A 20,784-nucleotide genomic window follows, 5' to 3' on the forward strand; every position below is an offset into this window, starting at 1 on the left:
AAATCATTGTTTTATGTTTTATTTGACCTGGAGAGGACATCCTTTACAGAGAGGCTATAACAGAAACTATAGCAGGATCAAATTAAATATGACATCATTATCACAGTTAAAAGTTTATATTTTGATAAGAGGTTTTAAGTAAAGTCAGATGACTTGGGCTTGAAGATTGAAATTATTGTAATTTGGAAGTAATGAAATATGAAATGCATATTATCGTGTATGTTATCCTTATGGCGTCACCTGGTGGTCAGAATATGGAAAATTACTTAAAGGGATAGTTCACCCAAAAATGAAAATGCTGTCCTCATTTACTCACCCTCATGTTGTTCCAAACCTGTATGATTTCCTTTCTTCTGCTGAACACAAAAGAAGATATTTTAAAGAAGGTTGATAATTAAACAGTTGCTGGTCCCCATTGACTTCCATAGTATATTTTTTTCCTACTATGGAAGTCAATGGGGGTCGTTTGGTTACCGACTTTCTTCAAAATATCTTCTTTTGTGTTCAGCAGAAGAAAGGAAATCATACAGGTTTGGAACAACATGAGGGTGAGTAAATGAGGACGGCATTTTCATTTTTGGGTGAACTATCCCTTTAAAGGGATTGTCCACCTATGATGAAACTTCTGCGATCATTCTTTCAAACAAAGTCATTGCAAACCTGTATGCATTTCTTTCTTCTGTGAAATATAAAATAAGATATTTTGAAGAACTGTTAAAGAACAGTTTCGGTTCCCATTACCTAAAAAATACAGAAGTAAGAAGGGTTTGGAGTGACTTGAGGGGGTGGACTATCTTTTTAGGGGTGGGTTATCCCCTTAATGCAAGAGATAATGTAATGGACAGCTCTATGAAAATCTACCTTGCTATGAAGGCCAGACCTCCAGAGAACATTTGTCGGAATATTTTAAGATCGTAAGAACAGTGGAAGACATTTACTTGTCTTCATGTAACAAGCACTTTAGTTTACAGTGCGTACGTTTCCTGGAAATAAACTCCATGACCTTGAAATTACTAGTACTATGTTCCAACATTTGAACTACAGGAACATGAAAACAGACACGAATGTAACATCTGACACTTATAAGCAGAGATTCTGTGAACTGAGCAGTTTGTCTTTCCTGTAAACCAATTTTTCCACGTCACAATGGATCAGATGTTTCAGTGTTCGGATGACATCACCTTCCAGCCATACTGCTGCACACGGAGACAAACTACTGGTGCGCTCTAGTTCACATATATAAACAGTGCGTTCATAAATCATAAATCATGTCCCTCAGTTTAGCTCCTGTTGCAAAACACTCATAAATTTCAAAGGGTTTGAGAAGAGGTTAAACAACTGTCTATTGTTACTGATTTTGTTTAGAACAGGCATTTTGTAAATGACAGCTGTCAAACCCTTCTGAGACGCCACATTGCTTCATTAGGTGTGTTAATTTCTCAAGAATTCAGAATTCTCAGAATTCAGAGTGTGTTGATTTAAATGAATCTCTTGGCTTTTGCTAATAGACTGCTAAATAGTGTTTATCTAACTTCAAGTACACATTAATGGCATTGGGGTCATTTGTTGCCTATGCAAGAGTGCATTCTTCCTCCACTTAAACACTAACCTAAATATCAATGTCTCTAAGCACTGATTTGATGTTTTTTTTGTTTTTGTTTTTTGTTTGTTTTTTAAATAAGTTGTCTCTTAATAAGCATTGAAATTATTTCCTAATTTATGTACATTCATTTTTTCGTTCACTGTTCACTGCAGTCGCACATCCATATTGATTGTCATAGTATGAAATTTTCAAAGATACAAGTTCACAATATATAAATCTAAACTCATTGATTGTAAATTGTGTTTCTATAGACTTCTAGTTCACCATTTCTCTATCCCCACAATGCCCCAACATGTCCGTTACGCTGTTGCCATCATTAATTTGTTAAATATAGAATTTCAGTATAGGCTACACTAAATATTTGAACTTCTGATCGCCGTCTTTCTAATAACATTTTACAAAATTCATCTATTGATGCTAATATTCAGCTGCTTAAAGTACTTAGCACATGGTGAAAACTTGCTAAAATACAGTGTCGTTAACAGGGACATTGAGGCGCTCATTGGCGCCCCCTTCAAGTTCGTGGTGCCCTAGCAGCTCTCTTCGTTGATGCCTATAAGCAACCCTGAATGGATTAAATACATGCAATGCATACATATGTAATGCCTAAAAATAGTTTAATGTTAGATATCAAGTTTTTAAAAGTTTTATACTGTGAAGGAAATGGTTACTTAAAACTAAAATTACATTTTCTTGCAGTATTAAAGGGGTGGTTCAGGATTTTCGACATCGGACCTCATTTTCAAGTGAGCCTGGTTGTTATTCATCAGTGGAGACAGTTTTCAAAAAAATTCATCCAGTCCTTACTTTTGGATAGTTCGCCTATGCTAGGCTAGCGCAAGTCAACGGTGCACGTTAGCCTGCCATTAAAACAGTTTTACCCACTCCACAGTACACCAAAAGCAAATAAATTATAACGCCAGACTATCGATGTAAATGTCTGTTGAGAGAGTAATGTTAGAAATCAAACTACCCTTTCATCACATTGCATTAGTTATAATTTGTTCCCTGTATTTATAAGCAGTCTACAGCAGCTGCGGAGTTATATTTGGTTACCTAGGAAACCGAGAGAGAACCGTTCAACATAACAATCACGCAAGTGTATTTACCATAGACAGTATGGTATTTACCTGCCGCTGACAATGTGATGAAAGGGTAGTTTGATTTCTAACATTATTCTCTCAACAGACATTTACATCGATAGTCTGGCGTTATAATTTATTTGCTTTTGGTGTACTGTGGAGTGGGTAAAACTGTTTTATGGCAGGCACCGTTAACTTGCGCTAGCCTAGCATAGGCGAACTATCCAAAAGTAAGGACTGGATTAATTTTTTTGAAAACTGTCTCCACTGATGAATAACAACCAGGCTCACTTGAAAATGAGGTCCGATGTCGAAAATCCTGAACCACCCCTTTAACATTTATATGCTTTTGAAAAATAATTGTGTTGAATATAACAATAGAGGAAACAAAAGAAAAGTACCAAGGAATCCAAATGTGCTTTTAGCTAGTAAGAGAGAATTATTCAAATAAAGAGACAATCATATTAAGAAAAATGATGCAATGAATCATATCTTTGCCATGCACGTATTCTGTTGTAGCCTACTCTTTTGTTCAGGGGAATTCTCTCTGAAATTGGTCTAAGATCCTCCCTGCCGTGATTAAAAGCATATTCAAAGGCATTGTCTGGAGTCTGTCTGATTACTGCTGTGCGGCAGGCTAGACACTATATCTTACTGATAGTGCTGAAGGGAACACTAGAGACCTTATTCCCAAGTTATAGTGTTATAAAGGGGCGACACATCTGACTCGATGCAGGTGTCAAAGATGAGACGCCTAGTAGAGTATTGCATTTTTTAGGTGTCGAAGAGGATACGCCCCATTTAACTTAAGTCAGGTTTGCTTAGGAAAAATCTACCACAATATTTAATTTTATTATGGATAATATGGAAAAATAAATGGAAACAATATTTTTTTCCCATTGCTGCAGATTTAAAAAAATAAATAAATAAATTGACATAATGTTATTCTGCCCCTCTATTCTCTGGACGACAGCAGAATTTGCACTTCTTAAAGCCCACCTGAGTCAGTCAGGGGTTTATTTCTGTTTTAGATTAATAGTGCTGACAGCTTCGTTGTATGATGTAAGATGTTTAAAAAAAGCAACAAGTATTGAACTGCGTATTTGGCATCTGGATTGTGTGACAAAATTACTATAACATAAAAGCATGAGTGATGAGAGTCCAGTCAAGCTGCAGGTGTTAATACCAGTAAACCATAAAACCGACAACTATATTATCTCACTGTTTTAGAGAACAGAGAGAAAATACCAAAACTTTGAGTCAATGCACAGATGTGTTTGCAAAAAACAAAACAAAAAAAAAGACCATAAAATAAAGGATGTTAAAATAGAAGTAAACAATGTTATTTACTTTTCTTATTTCTTATTCTATATTTTTACTTTGCATTTTTTTCTTATCCCAACTCCTGTCTTCCAGGTGTACCTATTTGTCATGGACCATAAATGTATTTATGTAAGCACAGGATATATAGCATACAAAGCAACCAATTTGCACTTATTACTGGGATAATCCCCTCTGAGCAATCTGAGGTTACCTTTTCAGTTGCAATGGGTTAAACCTACTTGGGAACATATCAACCTTTATGTCAGCACCCCAAATACTTAACCATAATGCCTCCTACAATAATGTCCCACAGTGCCAGAGCCAACAGTAACCACAGAAGCAGTTCCTGTCTTTACCACTTCAGTCTGTCATCATAAATATAACATCAGTCTATCAGATCGACTCAGTTAATCTCACTCACTTCTCAATCTGTTGTTGTGATGAGGCTTTTTTTAAATGCATGATCACTTCATCAAACATGGCAGATGTTAGCTACATAATAATTAGGTTTCCATGCAAGCACTGTGTTTGATTTGTTTTTCTTCTTCTATTTTTCTGCCCTAAAATTGTATAAGAGTCAGAGACCGTGAATCATAGAGACCCCAAACTTGGCAAGATGGTCCCAAATGTGCACAACTATCTATGTTTTAAATCATAACTTTGGAACCGTAAAGGCTAGAAACAAAATACTCATAAAAACTTTTTCTGTCATTTCCTGCCAAATGGTCCAATTTGCATGAAATTTGGCACATGCCATCTTGAGACCCTTATGATTACAATTATCTAAGGAATTTCTAAGAATCTACTGTAAGAGATGCAAATATAAAAGCCAATGAAAATTTGGGGTGTTGCTTTTGTGGTTTTCAAGTATTACTTGGATAAACCAACAAACATTGATGCCAGCAACTAGTCAGTTTGCAGCAGCTAATCAGGGCCGACTATTCAGAACTAAACATGTTTGTATGTAGTGTCAAACTGAGGCTGTGTACCAAATTTTGTAAGAATCTGCCACAATGTGCTGCTATAATAAGCTAATTTTATATATACAATTAATCCGTCATTCAAATTTTTTTGAAAACCCTACTTTGTATACTCGTCCTAGGCTGTTTGTCCAATTCACACTAAACTGGGTATCCACCATCTCAAGATACTGCAGACAAATAGTTATCAAAATAATTTTGATTCATTTAGTTTGTTGTGGTGATAGGCTGATATATTTGTGGGTGTGGCCAGTGACAAATTGGCCTATATCTTGTGAATATAATGTCCAAACTTCACAAAACATGGTACATAATGGACAAAAAGACAGTCTGAGGAAACATGCCAAATGTCATGAATTTCTGATGGTCAGCTGATGCTAACAGTAAATTCGATCAGCCGTTTATCTCAATAATACTGACAGATGAGTCTTTTTCCATCAGTTTGGATGGCTGAATATTTTTTCAGTCTTTGTAAGTATCACATTTTTGTGAGCTCTTTTATTAAAACCTAACTTATAGTGTCATTGGAGATTCAAGACTTGATGACTTTGTAGTAAAAACACATAATATTTGGAAAAATGCAGGCACGAGTCATTGGTGCTTGGACCCTGATGATTCAAAATGATTCAAATTTATTTTTATATTTATTTGTAATAAGCAGGATTACTCGCAAGATTAAGTATTTAAATACTTTATAATTTGTTTTTAAATTTGTCAAATTAAAATACTTTAATTTGTTTATGAGGAAACATACATCAGGAAACATATAAGTCATGCATAAAGACTAACTGATAATTATGCATTAATAATAATGTGTGTTTTGGATCCTGTGTAGCTGTATGTCTGAGAAAGAACTGTTTCACCTAAACTCACTTCTCAGAGGAATCCACTTTTATTGCAAGGAAATCGGCATCAAAAATAGACTTAAAGAATTCAAAACATTATGGCTCCTGTATCTGTGAAAAATTGTTGCTGTAAATTTTGAGTACAATGGTAATATAAATCCACACAAACCATGAAAACTTTCGGATGCACATCATTTTGTTTCTTGCCAACATCTGAAGCATCCAATAAATCCCTGAATGTTGAACACCCTCTCTAGCTCATACAAAATACCTGTATAGATTTGTCAGGTATTTTTATGCATAAGATGAAAGTGTGTCTGATCATGTTTGTATTGTAAACCCTAGTCTGCTGTTAAACTAATGTCTCTTCCTCCTTATATTTCTCTGGTTTATCACATAAACAAAATGCTGTCATTATTTACTCACCCTCATGCCTTTCAAAAACTGTATGATGTTTTTACCACAACCATTATTCTTATTTTTAGACCTTGTAGGTTAATGAGTATATTATACAGAAATCTCAATGTATTAAACTGATGACCAAACTGTGGCGTATATTTTGGCCACCACTCCATTAGTATAAGTGTATGAGTTGGGGTGTAATAACATTAGCGCATAGAACAGGTGAGCATATGTATGAATGTATAGATGTTTGTCTTTGTAAGTCATGACATTGTTTGAGGAGCCTACAGTTGTGTTGGCACCTCCAACGGCTGCATTTCGGATCAGATGGGGCAGCTTATGTGAGGTCCCAGAGGGTGGCGTGACCCCAGGGAACATTAATCAATGGCTTTGACAGGAGTGTGGCTTCAGCAGCATGACTTCAAGGCCATTCTGCTGCTCAGCACTGTCATGAGTTTGTGCTGGCTCTTCAAGCTATTTGCCCAAGCATTTGATAAGGCCCCACATGACCCAACTAGTGGACTCTAACATACACTTACAGACGGATCCCAATAGTGCTCAGGATTTAGATAGGTTTTGTAAAAAAAAGTGATATAGGGGGTAAAACTCTTGAACAAAGCACTTCAACCCTAGGAAACTCAATGGCAACTGCCCTTGTAAAAAGTATAGGCTACTACATTTTTTTCCCGGCTGACATGTAAAGTAGCAGTGTTTCTATACAGTCCAAAAACACTGGGATCTAGACAGACAGTCAGTGTAAGTTGCCCCCTTTAAGGGATAGTTCACCCAAAAATTAAAAAATTCTGTCATTAATTACTCACCCTCATGTCGTTCCAAACACGTAAGACTTTCGTTAATGGAACACAAATGAAGATCTTTTTTATCAAATCTGAGAGCTTTCTGTCCCTCCATTGACAGCTACGCAACTACCACTCTGATGTTTCGAAAAGTTCATAAAGAGATTGTAAAACTAATCAATATGAATTAAGCGGTTTAGTTTAATCAGAGAACATAAACAGAAGCTCAACCGAACCTGCTTGACATGCTAGAACAAACCTCATTGTTTCTTGCGGAAGCTCAAATGTGCTGGGTAACACGAGAATGAACCTCATGCTTGAGCTTCTGTTTACCACAACTGATGTCTGAGTTGATGAATGTTTATATGTGAATAAAAGCCTCAATTCAATCTGTTCATCATATAAAGCAATTCAATGACGTCCAAGGTGAACGTTAAGCTTTCTCCAATGTTAGAACCGTGGAGGTTGGTATCTCCCGTAATAAGACCATCTCAGTTACTGCATAATTGGTCCAGAACACTTGAGTAAATAGACGCTTTTCGCACTTTCAGGTTTGAAACGTGGAAGTAAACGATAGAAAGGCAAACTTTTGATTGCATTTTAAGGAAATTTCATAATTACGGTTACTCCAACATGACAGGAAGTCACCATTTACAGTTGCAGTACATGGGAGACCACAGCAATTACTTTTTGCGTTCCCATTTGCTCCAGCAGCAAAAGATAAAATGCAGTATTGCATTTCAATGACTTTCTAAAAAATAGATGGAGATAGATGGATTACTGCTAGTCAGAAGAGAGAGATATGTTAATTATTGTTTCTAATTTAATGCCAGGGTTATACTGTATAAGTGTACAGTGTAGAGTTAAAAATGTACACAAAAATATGGTTACACTTTATTTTAAGATGACGTAGTTACATTGTACATACTCAAATAAGTACAGAAAAATACTATTGAACTACATTAGGTTTGGTTTATGGTTAGTTACTTGTAATTATTCATAAATTAGTGTTATTACTACAGTAAGTACACGTAGTATCTTGTGACTACGTCACCTTAAAATAAAATGTTACCCAAAATATTTTAAAATATGTATTGAGCAACTTGATTAATGATATATATCAAGGTCAAAAATTGTGTCATCACACATTGTGTGGAAAAAAGTTTATTGCTTAATTGTTCAGAAACACACAAGTAAATTGTTTTCACAGTGGTTAGTGCATCATAGGTCAAAGAACAATGCAACACAACAGGTGTAGTATGTTCAGCCATGTAATACTACACACCTACAACGTTCTAATACACCTCAGTTGGGTGTGGAATGATGCGATGAAGCTCTTGCATGATACAAGTGACTTTTGAGTTGCACTCTTGCTGTGCAATCTCAAAATGAAAATCATGCCACTTGTTTTCTATGGCTATTACATCATGGAGCCTGCCAAGGCCATCAATCCCATTGACTGCTTACAGAAGGTTAACATGTCATCTACCATAACGCCTGCTTCAGCACTTTAGTGGGCGTCTCACACTTTGCACCAATCCAGCAAAGCCTGAGATGTCAGTGCTGATGACAAACAGCCATAATCACCGAACTGTTCTCAGCAAAAATCATCACTCCTCTTGGGGCTTACACTGTGAGCGTGCAAGTCACCTGCACCTTTGCATATATATTTCTCTCTCATAAAATGCACTTGAGCACTGCTGACAGTCAAAACTATCTATGATTTTCAAATGATCCCATACATCCCATGGTTCAATTCAACCTACAGCTCTAGATGAACTTGGATCTTGCACTGAACAAGCCGAACAACTGCCTGGTGTGCAAATCGCAAGCATTCAGCTTAGGTGTTTAGATGATGTGATCCCTTTGGATCACGACCTTTACACATTACACTGCTCTGAAAATCAGATCTATACAGTTCTCGGAGGCGCGGCATGCTTTGATGCCTGTCAGCTGAGAAATGCTCTCGCCTGCCTTCAAATGCAGTGTTGACACACACACGGACACAGACAAAGTGCTCGGACCACTCAAGTGCTTAATGTCAGGAACTGACCTTGGCTGTACATTCCAAACAAACCGAGCGCTAGTTCTTTGCTGGCCAATGGCTTGGTCACTTGATTATGACATGGAATTGGTTTCCATTTTAGCGAAAATCAGACATTATGGTCATCTGTTCCTCTTCGTGTCATTTCTGGTCAAAAGTCACGGAGTTGCTTCGGGTTCAGACCCACAGACAAAGCCTAACTATCTGTAGCATCTAGCCAGCTTCTGCAAAAATCTATTGAAGCAGATATCAAAGACAAAAAAAGACAAAGCAATGCCATCTAAAAGCTTTTTTCAAAACATTCTGGCTTGTATTGGAAAAAGCAGGTGAAGGATTTACACCTTTTTTTTCTCTGTTTTTCTGCATTTTGAGGTCTGCTTCGCAGATTGTTGCAGTGAATTTTGGGAAGACAGGAGCACTGTGCGTGCTTCTAAATACAGAAAGAATGAAGAATGTTTTAAGCTCAGTAGATCAAATTCAGAAATGTCATTTGATTAGCTGTTTAGACATTTTTGTCTAAATATTTTCACATATCTGAAGCGTTTCTGGCAACACTTTAAAGACTTCAGGTCTTACAACACAATGAAAGGTAAAACATCTTGAGTCTTAAACTGTGCCTACGAGAAGTCCAGGTTAAGCAATCATAATCTTTTATTATATTATATTATATTATATTATATTATATTATATTATATTATATTATATTATATTATATTATATTATATTATATTATATTGTTGGTTGGTTTCTAAATAATTTTTTCATTGTCTACGCTGTAAAAAAAAGTTGCTTCCTTATTTTTAAGGACAATCAACTTGGATGTTTAAGTCATTTCAACTTAAATTACATTAAACTGACTTTAAAAATGAGTTGAATCTTGTATAACTTATTTTAAAAAAGTTGAAAACTGCTTAACTTATTTTGATGAGTTAAAGCAATGTAAAAACATTTGTTGTCATAATTTTTTACAGTGTATATGTATTAGTAGGATTTTGTTGTTGGTTTTATTGTACATTTATTGAAATAATATTCCTTTTACCTTTTATTGATTCTTGTTGAGTATACCAATCTTTTTTAAGTTGTACCCAGCGATTTCTGGATAAAACTGGATTGACAATTGATTACCACAATATTTGTAGAAAATTCTCATGTCACAGTCTAATAAAGAGACCTGTGCTTGTATTTAGATGGAAGTATAATGCTTTAGTTGGTCAGATGCAAAGATAAAAAGTTTTCCCATGCCGAAGATGTAACAAACTTTCCATGACATCATTCATTTACATATAAATTTCACCATGATAGATACGCAGAGTGGATAATGACAGCATCAGTCTCAGCTGCAGCTTTATGTGAAGGTCACACTTTAACCCTAGCATTAAAATCAGCAGATACTTTGTAATTCTGTGCACAATTCACTGCCATTTTACAAACATCTCTTTCTTTAATTTAAGAGTTTGCATTTTCAGAAGAGACACTCAAAGGATTATTAGGAGTGAGTGAAGAGTTTCTCCATATTTGAGTGAGCTTGGGAGAGGTCTGCTCCAATGACCTAGAGCCACATGCCATGTAGCTGCTGGGTTATGCAGGTATTTCAACCATGTAGGTGTTTAAATCAAAGTCGAGGGGAGGGCGGGAGGGCTTGTTGTGAGACTAAGTTAGGTGGGGAGGGGAAGTCTGTGAAATATGGTTGGGAGAGCGCATGTTATCTTTTCTCCTCGCCATTAGACGTCCAGGTTTGGTGTGTCATTGGTTGCAGCCCAGAGCTGGCACCAGCTCAAAGGGGATGTTGAGAAATGCTGCCCATATGGTGGCACTATAAAATCTAGCACAGACCACAACCAAAGACAAGGATCTGTTCAGGACGCCAGCACAGCATCAATTCAAAAACCACATTTCCCGCAGCGCCTGAGGATTTTTGGGGACCGGGACCAGTTGCTTAAAGGGGTGAGTGTTCATTTTAAGACTGTGGCCATAAGGTTGAGCACTTGTAATTTCATTGGTGGTGTCAGATTAAGTCATTAAATGAATTAAAAGCAGTGTCTTTTCAAAGCATGGGCCCTTTATGATCAAAATTAAGATGTTGCTACAAATCGTTTCATGCGGACTGTTCTGTTTGGCCTTTTTTAGGGAGGTCCTGTCGGATTTGATATGAATATTCTGTGTCGTGTTATGTTCCTGCTTCTGCTGGGACTCATTTCTTGCCAGAACAACAATCGCAATGTTAAGCCAGGTGGAAAACCTGCGAAGAAGCCTAACACCCAAGCTGTAGAGGCAACCCAGCATGGTCCTGAAGATGACCCAAACCCTGGGCTGGCAGGTGCTGCCGATTCCAGTAAAGAAACAAATCCCGGAGGTCGCGGCACCACCCAACAAAGCGCATCTGTCAACAAGCCCGTTGATGAAATGAAGCTGTACTTTCTTAAAAACACATTAGTGACATGCAACGACGGTACTGCCGCTGGGTAAGACACAGCAATGATATCTTCACTGCTAGCCAGAGGTGCATTTAATGAACTTTTGTACTGTATTAAACTGTATGTGTCAAGTTAATGAACTGTAAGACCATTAGCTACAAAATTGTAGCAGTGTGGTGTTGTCACATTAAATATTGGTCCTATGACCGTTTTTGATGTTCCACAGACCATCTATATTTATTTGTGTCCCACAGGTTTTACCTAAAGGAGTTCAAAGGAAGTAAGAGATGGCTGATATTTTTGGAAGGTGAGTATTTTAAACAAAGTTAATTTTGTCGAGAGAGGTCAGCGGGCTTAAATGCGATGCTCTGCGTTATTTTGACTGCTGGTCATCTTCTTAGACGTCATTTTTCTTGCTTTTTCGGAGCACGTCACATCAAGCTGGTTCACCAGTATGTGGAGAAGATATATAGTTTCACTGGACAAGAAAAGTAACATGCAATGTTGAATTAGCCAAGTCAAAATTAAACAATACAAGAAGGCGAGAGCACATAAATAATGCAACGTCTCTCAACAAGAGGAAGTGACTTTAAATAGAGGGGGAGAGACTAATAAACTTACTAAACATGTAATTGTTACAATAATAAGCCGGAACTGTTCTAACAGGCTGACGTGGATTCATTGGACTGTTTTTGTTAAAAGAATAAAATAATATAGTAGACTAATGTATGGTAGATTAAATCTGTATCCTCTCTACCGCAAGTTGTTGTTTTTACCAGAAGGGAGGAATCACAAGTTAAATACAGCAAATTTGTGCCAATATTCAAACTGTCTAAGCTTTTGAATCTGCACAAAGGATGGCTAATGTGAGGTTAATTCAAATTAATCATATTTAGGTGGCTGGTGCTGCTACAACAAAGAGACCTGCGATTCCAGATACAAAGCTATCCCCCGACTTATGAGCTCGACTGACTGGCCTCAGACACGCAAAGGTTGATATTAACCAGACACACATCTGCTAGCATGCCATACTTCAGTGATTCTTAATGAAAACAATTATTTGCAGGAAGTGGTTTGCTATCAACACAAGCTGATGAAAATCCTCACTGGTATAATGCCAATATTGTGTAAGTTTCTGAAAAATTCAAGAGTGAGATTTATATCACCTATATAATTAACATCTGACTGACTTATGTATCTTATCTGATGTATCTTAACTAGGTTTGTTCCCTACTGTTCAAGTGATGTGTGGAGTGGTAACAAGGCAGCATCAAAATCCAAACAGGGAAAAGAAACAGGTATATTTCAGTGATACATTTGGTCTGACCATTACCATTTTTGTTACCAAAATTAGGATGCTCTATTTCTTTATCCTGCCATAGAATATGCTTTCATGGGATCTCAAATCATTCGGGAGGTGATCAAAGATCTTGCCCCAAAAGGACTGAAACAAGCCAAAGTTGTGATGTTGGCAGGAACGAGGTGAGATCTCACTGGCTGTGTAACCAAACTCTTGTTTGAAAATAAAGTTCATGACATTCACGACATTGATTTGTATCTGTATGTTACTCAAATTATGGAAATGATTTATAGTAAAAGATAGATTCATTAACAGTATTAATACAGTGAGCTTTCTGCATTGTCTGGCCTCGAAAAAGGGTTTAGAGGTTAACTATTATTATTATTATTGCTCAGACAATTATATTTGTGGATGTTCTGCAATTTATTTCCACAAAGAACTATAACTATTATAATTCCCATAATTGGATTTGAATTAACTTATAAACAGAGAACACTAGCAACCATTACACCTGTTGCTGCATATTGAGATCTAATAACAAGATGCTATGAACAATTGAAACAGAGCCATCTGGATTACCATGAAACCCTATTCCCGTCCATGGACCACCCCTTGAGTTTTACCACAAGACCACCTCCATACACTGACCGAAGCACTATTTTCAGCACATCCTGTTGTCTACCATTAAATTTTTAACTGCAGCCTGTAATGCTATAGACAATGACATAATATCTATATATGTGTCCTGCCATGCAGGATTCTTCCTAGGTTAGCAACATGCTTTGTTGGTTTTCCCAAAGTCATTTCATATTCAAAGTGATATTTGTAGTTCATTGGTTTGACTAACTAGATTTTGGGGGCTGAGGTAATATTTTGGGATTGAAAGGTTCTTATTCTGTCCTGCAGTGCCGGTGGAACAGGTGTGCTGCTGAACATTGATAAGGTGTCCAGTCTTCTGGAGCAGCTGGGTGCAGATGCTCAGGTGCGCGGCCTTGTCGACTCAGGCTGGTTTCTGGAAAGCAAACAGCAGAAAGTTCCTGACTGTCCAGACAGTGCTTCCTGCACCCCTGTAGATGCCATAAAAAAAGGACTTCGGTAAAGTATACACTCAAGCTATGGGGTTTTGGTTTTAATTTATTACACAAATACTTAAGAGTGAACTGAATAATAATTTAGGACACTTAATTCCATGTTATTTACAATTAAATTAAAATGTATTAAACTTTTATAATTCTAATTTATATTAAATGCAGTTAGTTGAATATGTAGTTGAACTAGTGCTTTTTTGACCCATTTATGTAGGACTTAAGTAAACCTTTATGTGTAATTTTTTGTTACACTTTATTTTAAGGTGTCTGTGTTACAGTGTAATTATACATTTAAGTACTGAGTAATAATAATTTACTACATGTACTTACTATGGTTGGTTGGTTTAGGGTTAGTTACATGTAATTATGCATAATTTATAGTTATTTCTACAGTAACTACATGTAAAATGTGTAACAAGGACACTGTAAAGTGTGTTACCTTCTATTGTCTTTGAAATATGGTGCACTGCTGAATGTACTTATAAGCATGTATTATGAACGTAAAATGTTTAATTTGGCATATTACAAAGTGTACTTAAGTGTGTTAAAAACAGTCATGTACACTTAAGTGAGCTTTTATTTCATTACAGTTTTTCTCAATCGCTTTGGCACATTTTTTTAAACATTCTTAACATTCTCCAAACTGTAAGTGCAATAGTCACAACTGTTTGCTGGAACATCACAACTCTATTGCATGTCTGCAAAACATAGTCACTCACCCAAAACACTGGGTCAAAATCTTTAGAAGTTTTATCACCATGGAAAAATTTGTTAAATATAAATTTTACTTTTTTGATAACACTAACTGCTTTGTTTTGTCTGTGTATCACACTGAGCATTTTAAATACAGATACAGACAGTAGGTAAAAACTGACTGGGAAAACTCAATACAGTAGTACACAAAAAGAAAATGAACATTTGTATTTACAGTACATTTATTTTTGCAGAAATGTGTTACATGTAAGCTGAAAATTCTTCCTTGTTCATTTTTACACACTCTTTTATGTCTTTCTCTAACACATACATATATATTCATGCATATCTTCCCATTGCTCTTCAATGACAAGAATATTCAGTTTACATGTAACACATTTCTACAAAAAGAATTACTGTAAAACTACAATTGTATTTATACAATACTGATGTAGCTGCTGCTGCTCAGAGTTGTGATGTTACTCCTTGTTCAAAAATGGTGGTGATTGTGCTGTCAGCAAACTCCATACACACACACACACACACACACACACACACACACACATATATATATTCTTATTTCAGTACAAAAAAAAATCTTTAGCAAACACAGAATGGATCATTTTGCATGCGATGGCTCACATGATGAAAGAATGAAAGAAAGAAAGTTGTGAAGATTTTGACAATTTCACTCATAAGTTTTGATCAATAAGCCATGTGCACTTAGTCATTGTACTTGTTGTTTTGCACACATGTGCCACAAGAAATTCAAATCTGACCTGAACAGGAAGCTAATTGTTGAGAGATCTGAACTTTTGAGGGGGAAAAAAAGTCTCATTTGAGAATTGAGCCAAAGCGATTGAGAAAAACTGCATTATACCTCCAAATACAAAAAAAAAAAAGTAAGATTCAAATTACACTACAAGTGCACAATTAAGTGCACTTCTTTTGTTGCTCATACTGTGCAACTATACTGTTTCTCATATAGGATTAGGCATTTGAATTAAACTTCAGTGCATAACTCATCCACATATTGTTATTTTCTGATGATTTAATATCTCTGTTAGTTTTTGGAGTGGTGTTGTTCCAGAAAAGTGCAAGCAACAGTATAAAAGAGGCGAGGATTGGCAATGCTTTTTTGGACACAAACTGCACTCCTACATAACCGGTGAGGGTGTGCTGTCTGTGCGATATGAATGAAAACATTCTCACAGAAGTGGCTAATGCTAATAAGAATTACTTCTTTTAAAATAAGGATGTGTCCCTTTGTAGCTCCGCTATTTGTTGTTCAGTGGTTGTTCGACGAGGAACAGCTACGAGTGGAGAACATTTACATGGGTGGCCAGTCACTCTCAGAGCAGCAGTGGACCTACATGCAGAACCTTGGAAAAGAGCTAAAAAACTCTTTCAAAGATGTTACGTGAGTACATTACTTTCATAATGTATTAAGTTACTAATAGCTGAATAATCACATCAAAATCATGTCATCAATAGTAATGTACAGTGTAAAATTTGATTATAATTACTCTTCATATTAGGAAGCAAACGTGTTGAATCTGTGTTTTGCTCAAGGTTGTATATCTTGTGTGTACTAAAATGTCTTTCTGTATGTTGTTTTAGGGCCGTGTTCGCCCCCTCCTGCCTTTCCCACACTTTGATAACCAAAAGGTAAGGACACGCAGGCACCCTGAGACACACTCCTCATGGGTGAGCTCACAGCCTGCATTTGAACACTCGTCCATCATGATGCATTCTAGGTGTCACCAAAATGCCACCTCATGGTTTCACACTTAATTAATGGCTCTGTCTATGAGCTCAGCTGAGAGAGCAGTGGGACAGATGATTTGTGAGGTGAACCGTGAAACTCAAGCTGCTTATAAAGAGACTGGTTAGACTGAGGGGACATTAAATTGCCAATTAGTTCAAACTTTCGTCTAAAGTGCACTCAAAGGGGCATTAGCAAGGGGGCCGCAGGATGACTTAAAAATACATAGATTAATATAATTAATATAATAGTTAATATATAATTAATATTAATATTAATTAAATAGTACACTATACTGGTACACTAAAAATGACATTGGGAATGCACTCTTTCCACACTTAAGCACTTGACATAGTGCTAAACACATAGTTTTACTTCTATAATGTGATTTATTTCCTAATTAAACAGCATTATTAATTTGGAAATGTAATGCAGGACTGTATTTTTTATTTATTGGGAATTGATTGGATTGTGAAAAGCGTTCCATTTCAGCCCTATATTGCCGCTTGCTAAAACAATGCCTAGCTGGTTAACATTATGTAACCCAATTAAAGTTACTAAGACAAAAATGTTCAGTGATCAGATTCCAAAAATTAAGAACCTTATTTTACGTTTTAAAATACTCGTATTCAGACTACAGTCACTTTTTTATTGATTACATGATTACATGTTATTCTCACAATGGCAGTCAAATATTCATAATTCATTGATTCTCCCTACTACTTCTTTATCTTTTAAATTTTCCTTTCTAAATAAGCCTACTGTTCAGAAGGTCTTCCAGGTTTGTGGAATTACACACACAGACACACAGCTTTTCATCACTGCATTTACAGACATCTTATTACTTCTGTTTTCTCAACATTGCAACATTGCATATCTAATCAACTCCCGATGAACACATTCATTCATATTTGAACCTGGAAGTTATGATTTGAAAATGAAAGTTATTTAACCATGGAAGGCTTTTGTCTTTTGTACAAATGTACAAAATCTCGTCATTTGTATGTAAATGGCAGAATTGCGACTATCTAGAGTGACGTAAAAGTCTCACTAATTCTGATATGACTATGAGGTCGCATTCAAAACAGATCTGTAGGAAAAGATCAGATTCTACGCGGTCTGTGCTGTTCACACTGTTATGAAAAACACAATTTTTCCTTTCGGATTTTTTCTCTTTCAGTAATTGGATGGATTTCCAGGTGAAGGGGACGTCACTTTCCCGTGCTCTGCAGTGCTGGGACAAAAGTCTTCAGGAGGCCAATAAGAACAGCAAAACCGCTCTGAAGGGCTGTCCCTTTCATCTCATCGATAACTGTCAATGGCCACAGTGCAATCCAACTTGTCCAGCCCTGATTGACCAGGCCACACAACAGGAGATGACTCTGCTCCAGGTGCTGGAAAGTATGGGCTTGGACCTGCAAAAGCTAGGCTTGGATGCGAGCGGGGATATTTCAGCCAGCATGGTCAGCAATGGTGGCTAAATTAGCATTAGCAAGTGGTGGTGTTCTTATCGACACGGTTCACCTCATCCATAAATTCGAGATTGTTCAGTGGCTTCCTCTCTGGCCACTTCCAGAGATGGACCTGGGTTTGTCTAGTGAACATGTCACTGGATTTCAGTACCGACAGTCTGCCTTTAAAACCATGTTCTATCAACAGGAATGATTTCGGATTTCAGGGTTCTCCCTGAGTGCCTCTAGACACAGTTAATCAATGGTTATCACAACTGCTAAATAATCTAATGCATCACTTCAGTTAAGAGAACTAGTGTCTGAGTTCAGTGTTTTAACTAAAACTGTCTGACAGCATCATACTGTACAAATAGAATCAAAAAGAGCTGAATTTACTGTTATTAAATCTGAAGAATGTACAAGTTGCGAATCAACATGGATTTAGTAGGATCTTTGCATCACGTTTTGGAGAAAACCAGTGAGCAGTCTAATAACTGCATGTATTTAAAAAAAAAAAAAAACGTGACAGGACATTGCAGTAACCACATTTTCCAAACATCCTGCCACAATACTTACTCTACGTTATCTCGTTCTCGTATCTTCATTATTTCAAGTGCATGCTGTTTTAAGACGTTGTAGTCTCTTTTGTAGGCGAGAGTCATAAAATGAAAGACATTGATGTGAATGGATAAATGTGCTAGCTGTTTATTTTTGCCTTATATATGTATAAGTGTGCAATTAGATATTGACAACCTTCCTCAAATACAAAAGCCTTCCTCATTCATTCAATCATATAATTATCTCGCATAATTACACTTCTTGCCTATTGTCATGATCTGTAATATCCATCAAGTTCTTTTGACATTTATAGTTTGTTTAAATTATCTTGAACACAAATAAAAGACGAATTTTAAACTTTAAATGAACAAGATGTCCTATTTTTTGGTCCCTATGAGGAAAACAGCTTATAAATCAAGTGATGTTTTTTTTTTATCATATTAAATTATTTTATTTTTTACTTTACAATAAGGTTCATTAGTTAACATTAGTTAACTCCCTTAGTTAACATGAACTAAGAATGACCAATACTTCTTCAGCATTTATTAATCTTAACATTAATTTCAACATTTTGCAACTACGGGCACTTAAAAGTCCCAGGAGTGAAATTTTAGATTTATGTTAAAATTTGTCATTTGATGTTTCATAAATATAAACGTGGTGTCAATAAACACCTTGACATAAAAAATAATTAATAAATAATATGATTTAATGTAAAATTATGAAGCATTTATAGGTCCAAACACCATTTTTGCTCATGTCCCACACCCGTGGTTTCAATGTTGAGATACTTCAAATTAGCTAATTCTTTTACAATATTACATTGTTTCAATTGAAATTGTTTAATATACAGATTAATTTACAGCATCTTAAAATTCTTTGTATTATTTACTGATAATTTTTATGATTTTTTTAACTAAATGTGCCTGTCCCACACTTTTGAGTCCTTACCGCAACAATGAAATAAAGCTTTTATTTTGAAATTTTATCGAACAAAAACAAGTCTAGTTTCTATGGAAACAGAAATGATCACTTGAGCACATTGCTGACAAACTGGGCCACCACAATACCTCAACTCACAAGATACCAAAAAAATAAGGTAAACATCATCTTTTCTACTCTAGTATTTATTGTGCGTCCTTACCATTCAGCTTAATAATTGTGTATTTTTGAACTACATTTTAAAAATAAATGTATATTTCTGTTGAATTCATGTATATTAAGATGCTAAGAGTCAAAACGTATGTGGTAGGCCTTGCTAGGTGCCAGTTAGCTAAAATATTAGCAAAAATGTAATTTCCACAACATGTCTTTACCGCAGCAAATTTAGGTGTTGCGGTAAAGACCTTGTGTTGCGGTAGAGCCAAATTCAAGATTTACTGTATATTAAATTACAAATATTCAGTATATTATTAGTACTGAAGTATATATTAGTATATATATTAGTATATATATATAAACATACCATTTTTTACATAAAAAAAAATAATTTTGTCCTTACCGACACAAGATGTCATTACCGCATCATTGCTCTATTTTCATTTTTTTTCACATTTTCATTTGCAAAAAAATAATTTTACACTTAAGTTGAGATGATTAACACATTGAAATTGCAACATCTGTCATAAAAAGTTAATTATGTTATCCTTTGTGCATATGGAAACAATTGACATCTAAGGTTACTGTAAATTTTTTACATGGCATTGAAAAAAACATGAAATTTCCTATTTTGTATATTATTTTTTTTATATCAGTATTTACAAAACTGCATCAAATTTGAAAAAGCTATTTAAATATATTACATTTTTTATATAAATTACTAAAGAAAAATGTATAAAATGAACGTTATTGTAACGTTGCGGTAAGGACACTTTTTAAGAAGATGACCTGAAAAACATAAAAAATAAACATGTTCCAGATTAAAATCTTAATGACTACATTCTATTTTGTGTACATTTTTATATGTATTACAGACTGTGATGGTTAAAATTGAAATTCATAGAGGTTGATTTTTTTTAAATTGGGATAGTCAAAAGTGCCCGTAGTTGCAGAAACACCCTAATACGTTATTAAAATCAAAGGTTGTGTTTGTTAACATTAGTTAATGCACTGTGAACTAACATGAACAAACAATGAACAGCTGCATTTTTATTAACTAAAATTAACAACGATTAATAAATACTGTAACAAATGTATTGCTCATTGATATGGGTAGGTTTAGTTGGATGTTTTCCAACTTTACAGGTCTGACTGACCTATAATGTGAATTCCACACCTTAAAATCTCCTCTTTGACAAAATAAAGGAAAATTGAAGGGGAATAGCACAGTTAACAGCCAATTTACATTACAAAACACTGTGATTGAACTGATCCGTTTGAAATGTGGTCTGAGCAATTCTTGTTCAAACCCAGAATGATTTCCTAGTTGTAAAAATGTGT

General features: G+C 35.6%; 1 protein-coding gene across 1 annotated transcript; it reads left to right on the forward strand.

The window, feature by feature from the left end:
- The first annotated feature begins 10,813 nt into the window (after nt 1–10,813).
- Nucleotides 10,814–18,706, forward strand: notum2 (notum pectinacetylesterase 2). The gene is made up of 12 exons (XM_079883619.1): nt 10,814–11,020; nt 11,204–11,538; nt 11,745–11,797; nt 12,387–12,482; nt 12,557–12,617; nt 12,712–12,788; nt 12,873–12,972; nt 13,697–13,885; nt 15,639–15,739; nt 15,844–15,991; nt 16,192–16,239; nt 17,517–18,706. Exons 2-12 carry the CDS (start codon nt 11,225–11,227, stop codon nt 17,815–17,817), a joined length of 1,488 nt encoding a protein of 495 aa, XP_079739745.1. The 5' UTR covers nt 10,814–11,020; nt 11,204–11,224; the 3' UTR covers nt 17,818–18,706.
- The last annotated feature ends 2,078 nt before the right edge of the window (nt 18,707–20,784 follow it).

The sequence above is a fragment of the Squalius cephalus genome (assembly GCF_949319135.1).
Source record: "Squalius cephalus genome assembly, chromosome: 10".
Lineage (NCBI taxonomy): Eukaryota > Metazoa > Chordata > Actinopteri > Cypriniformes > Leuciscidae > Squalius > Squalius cephalus.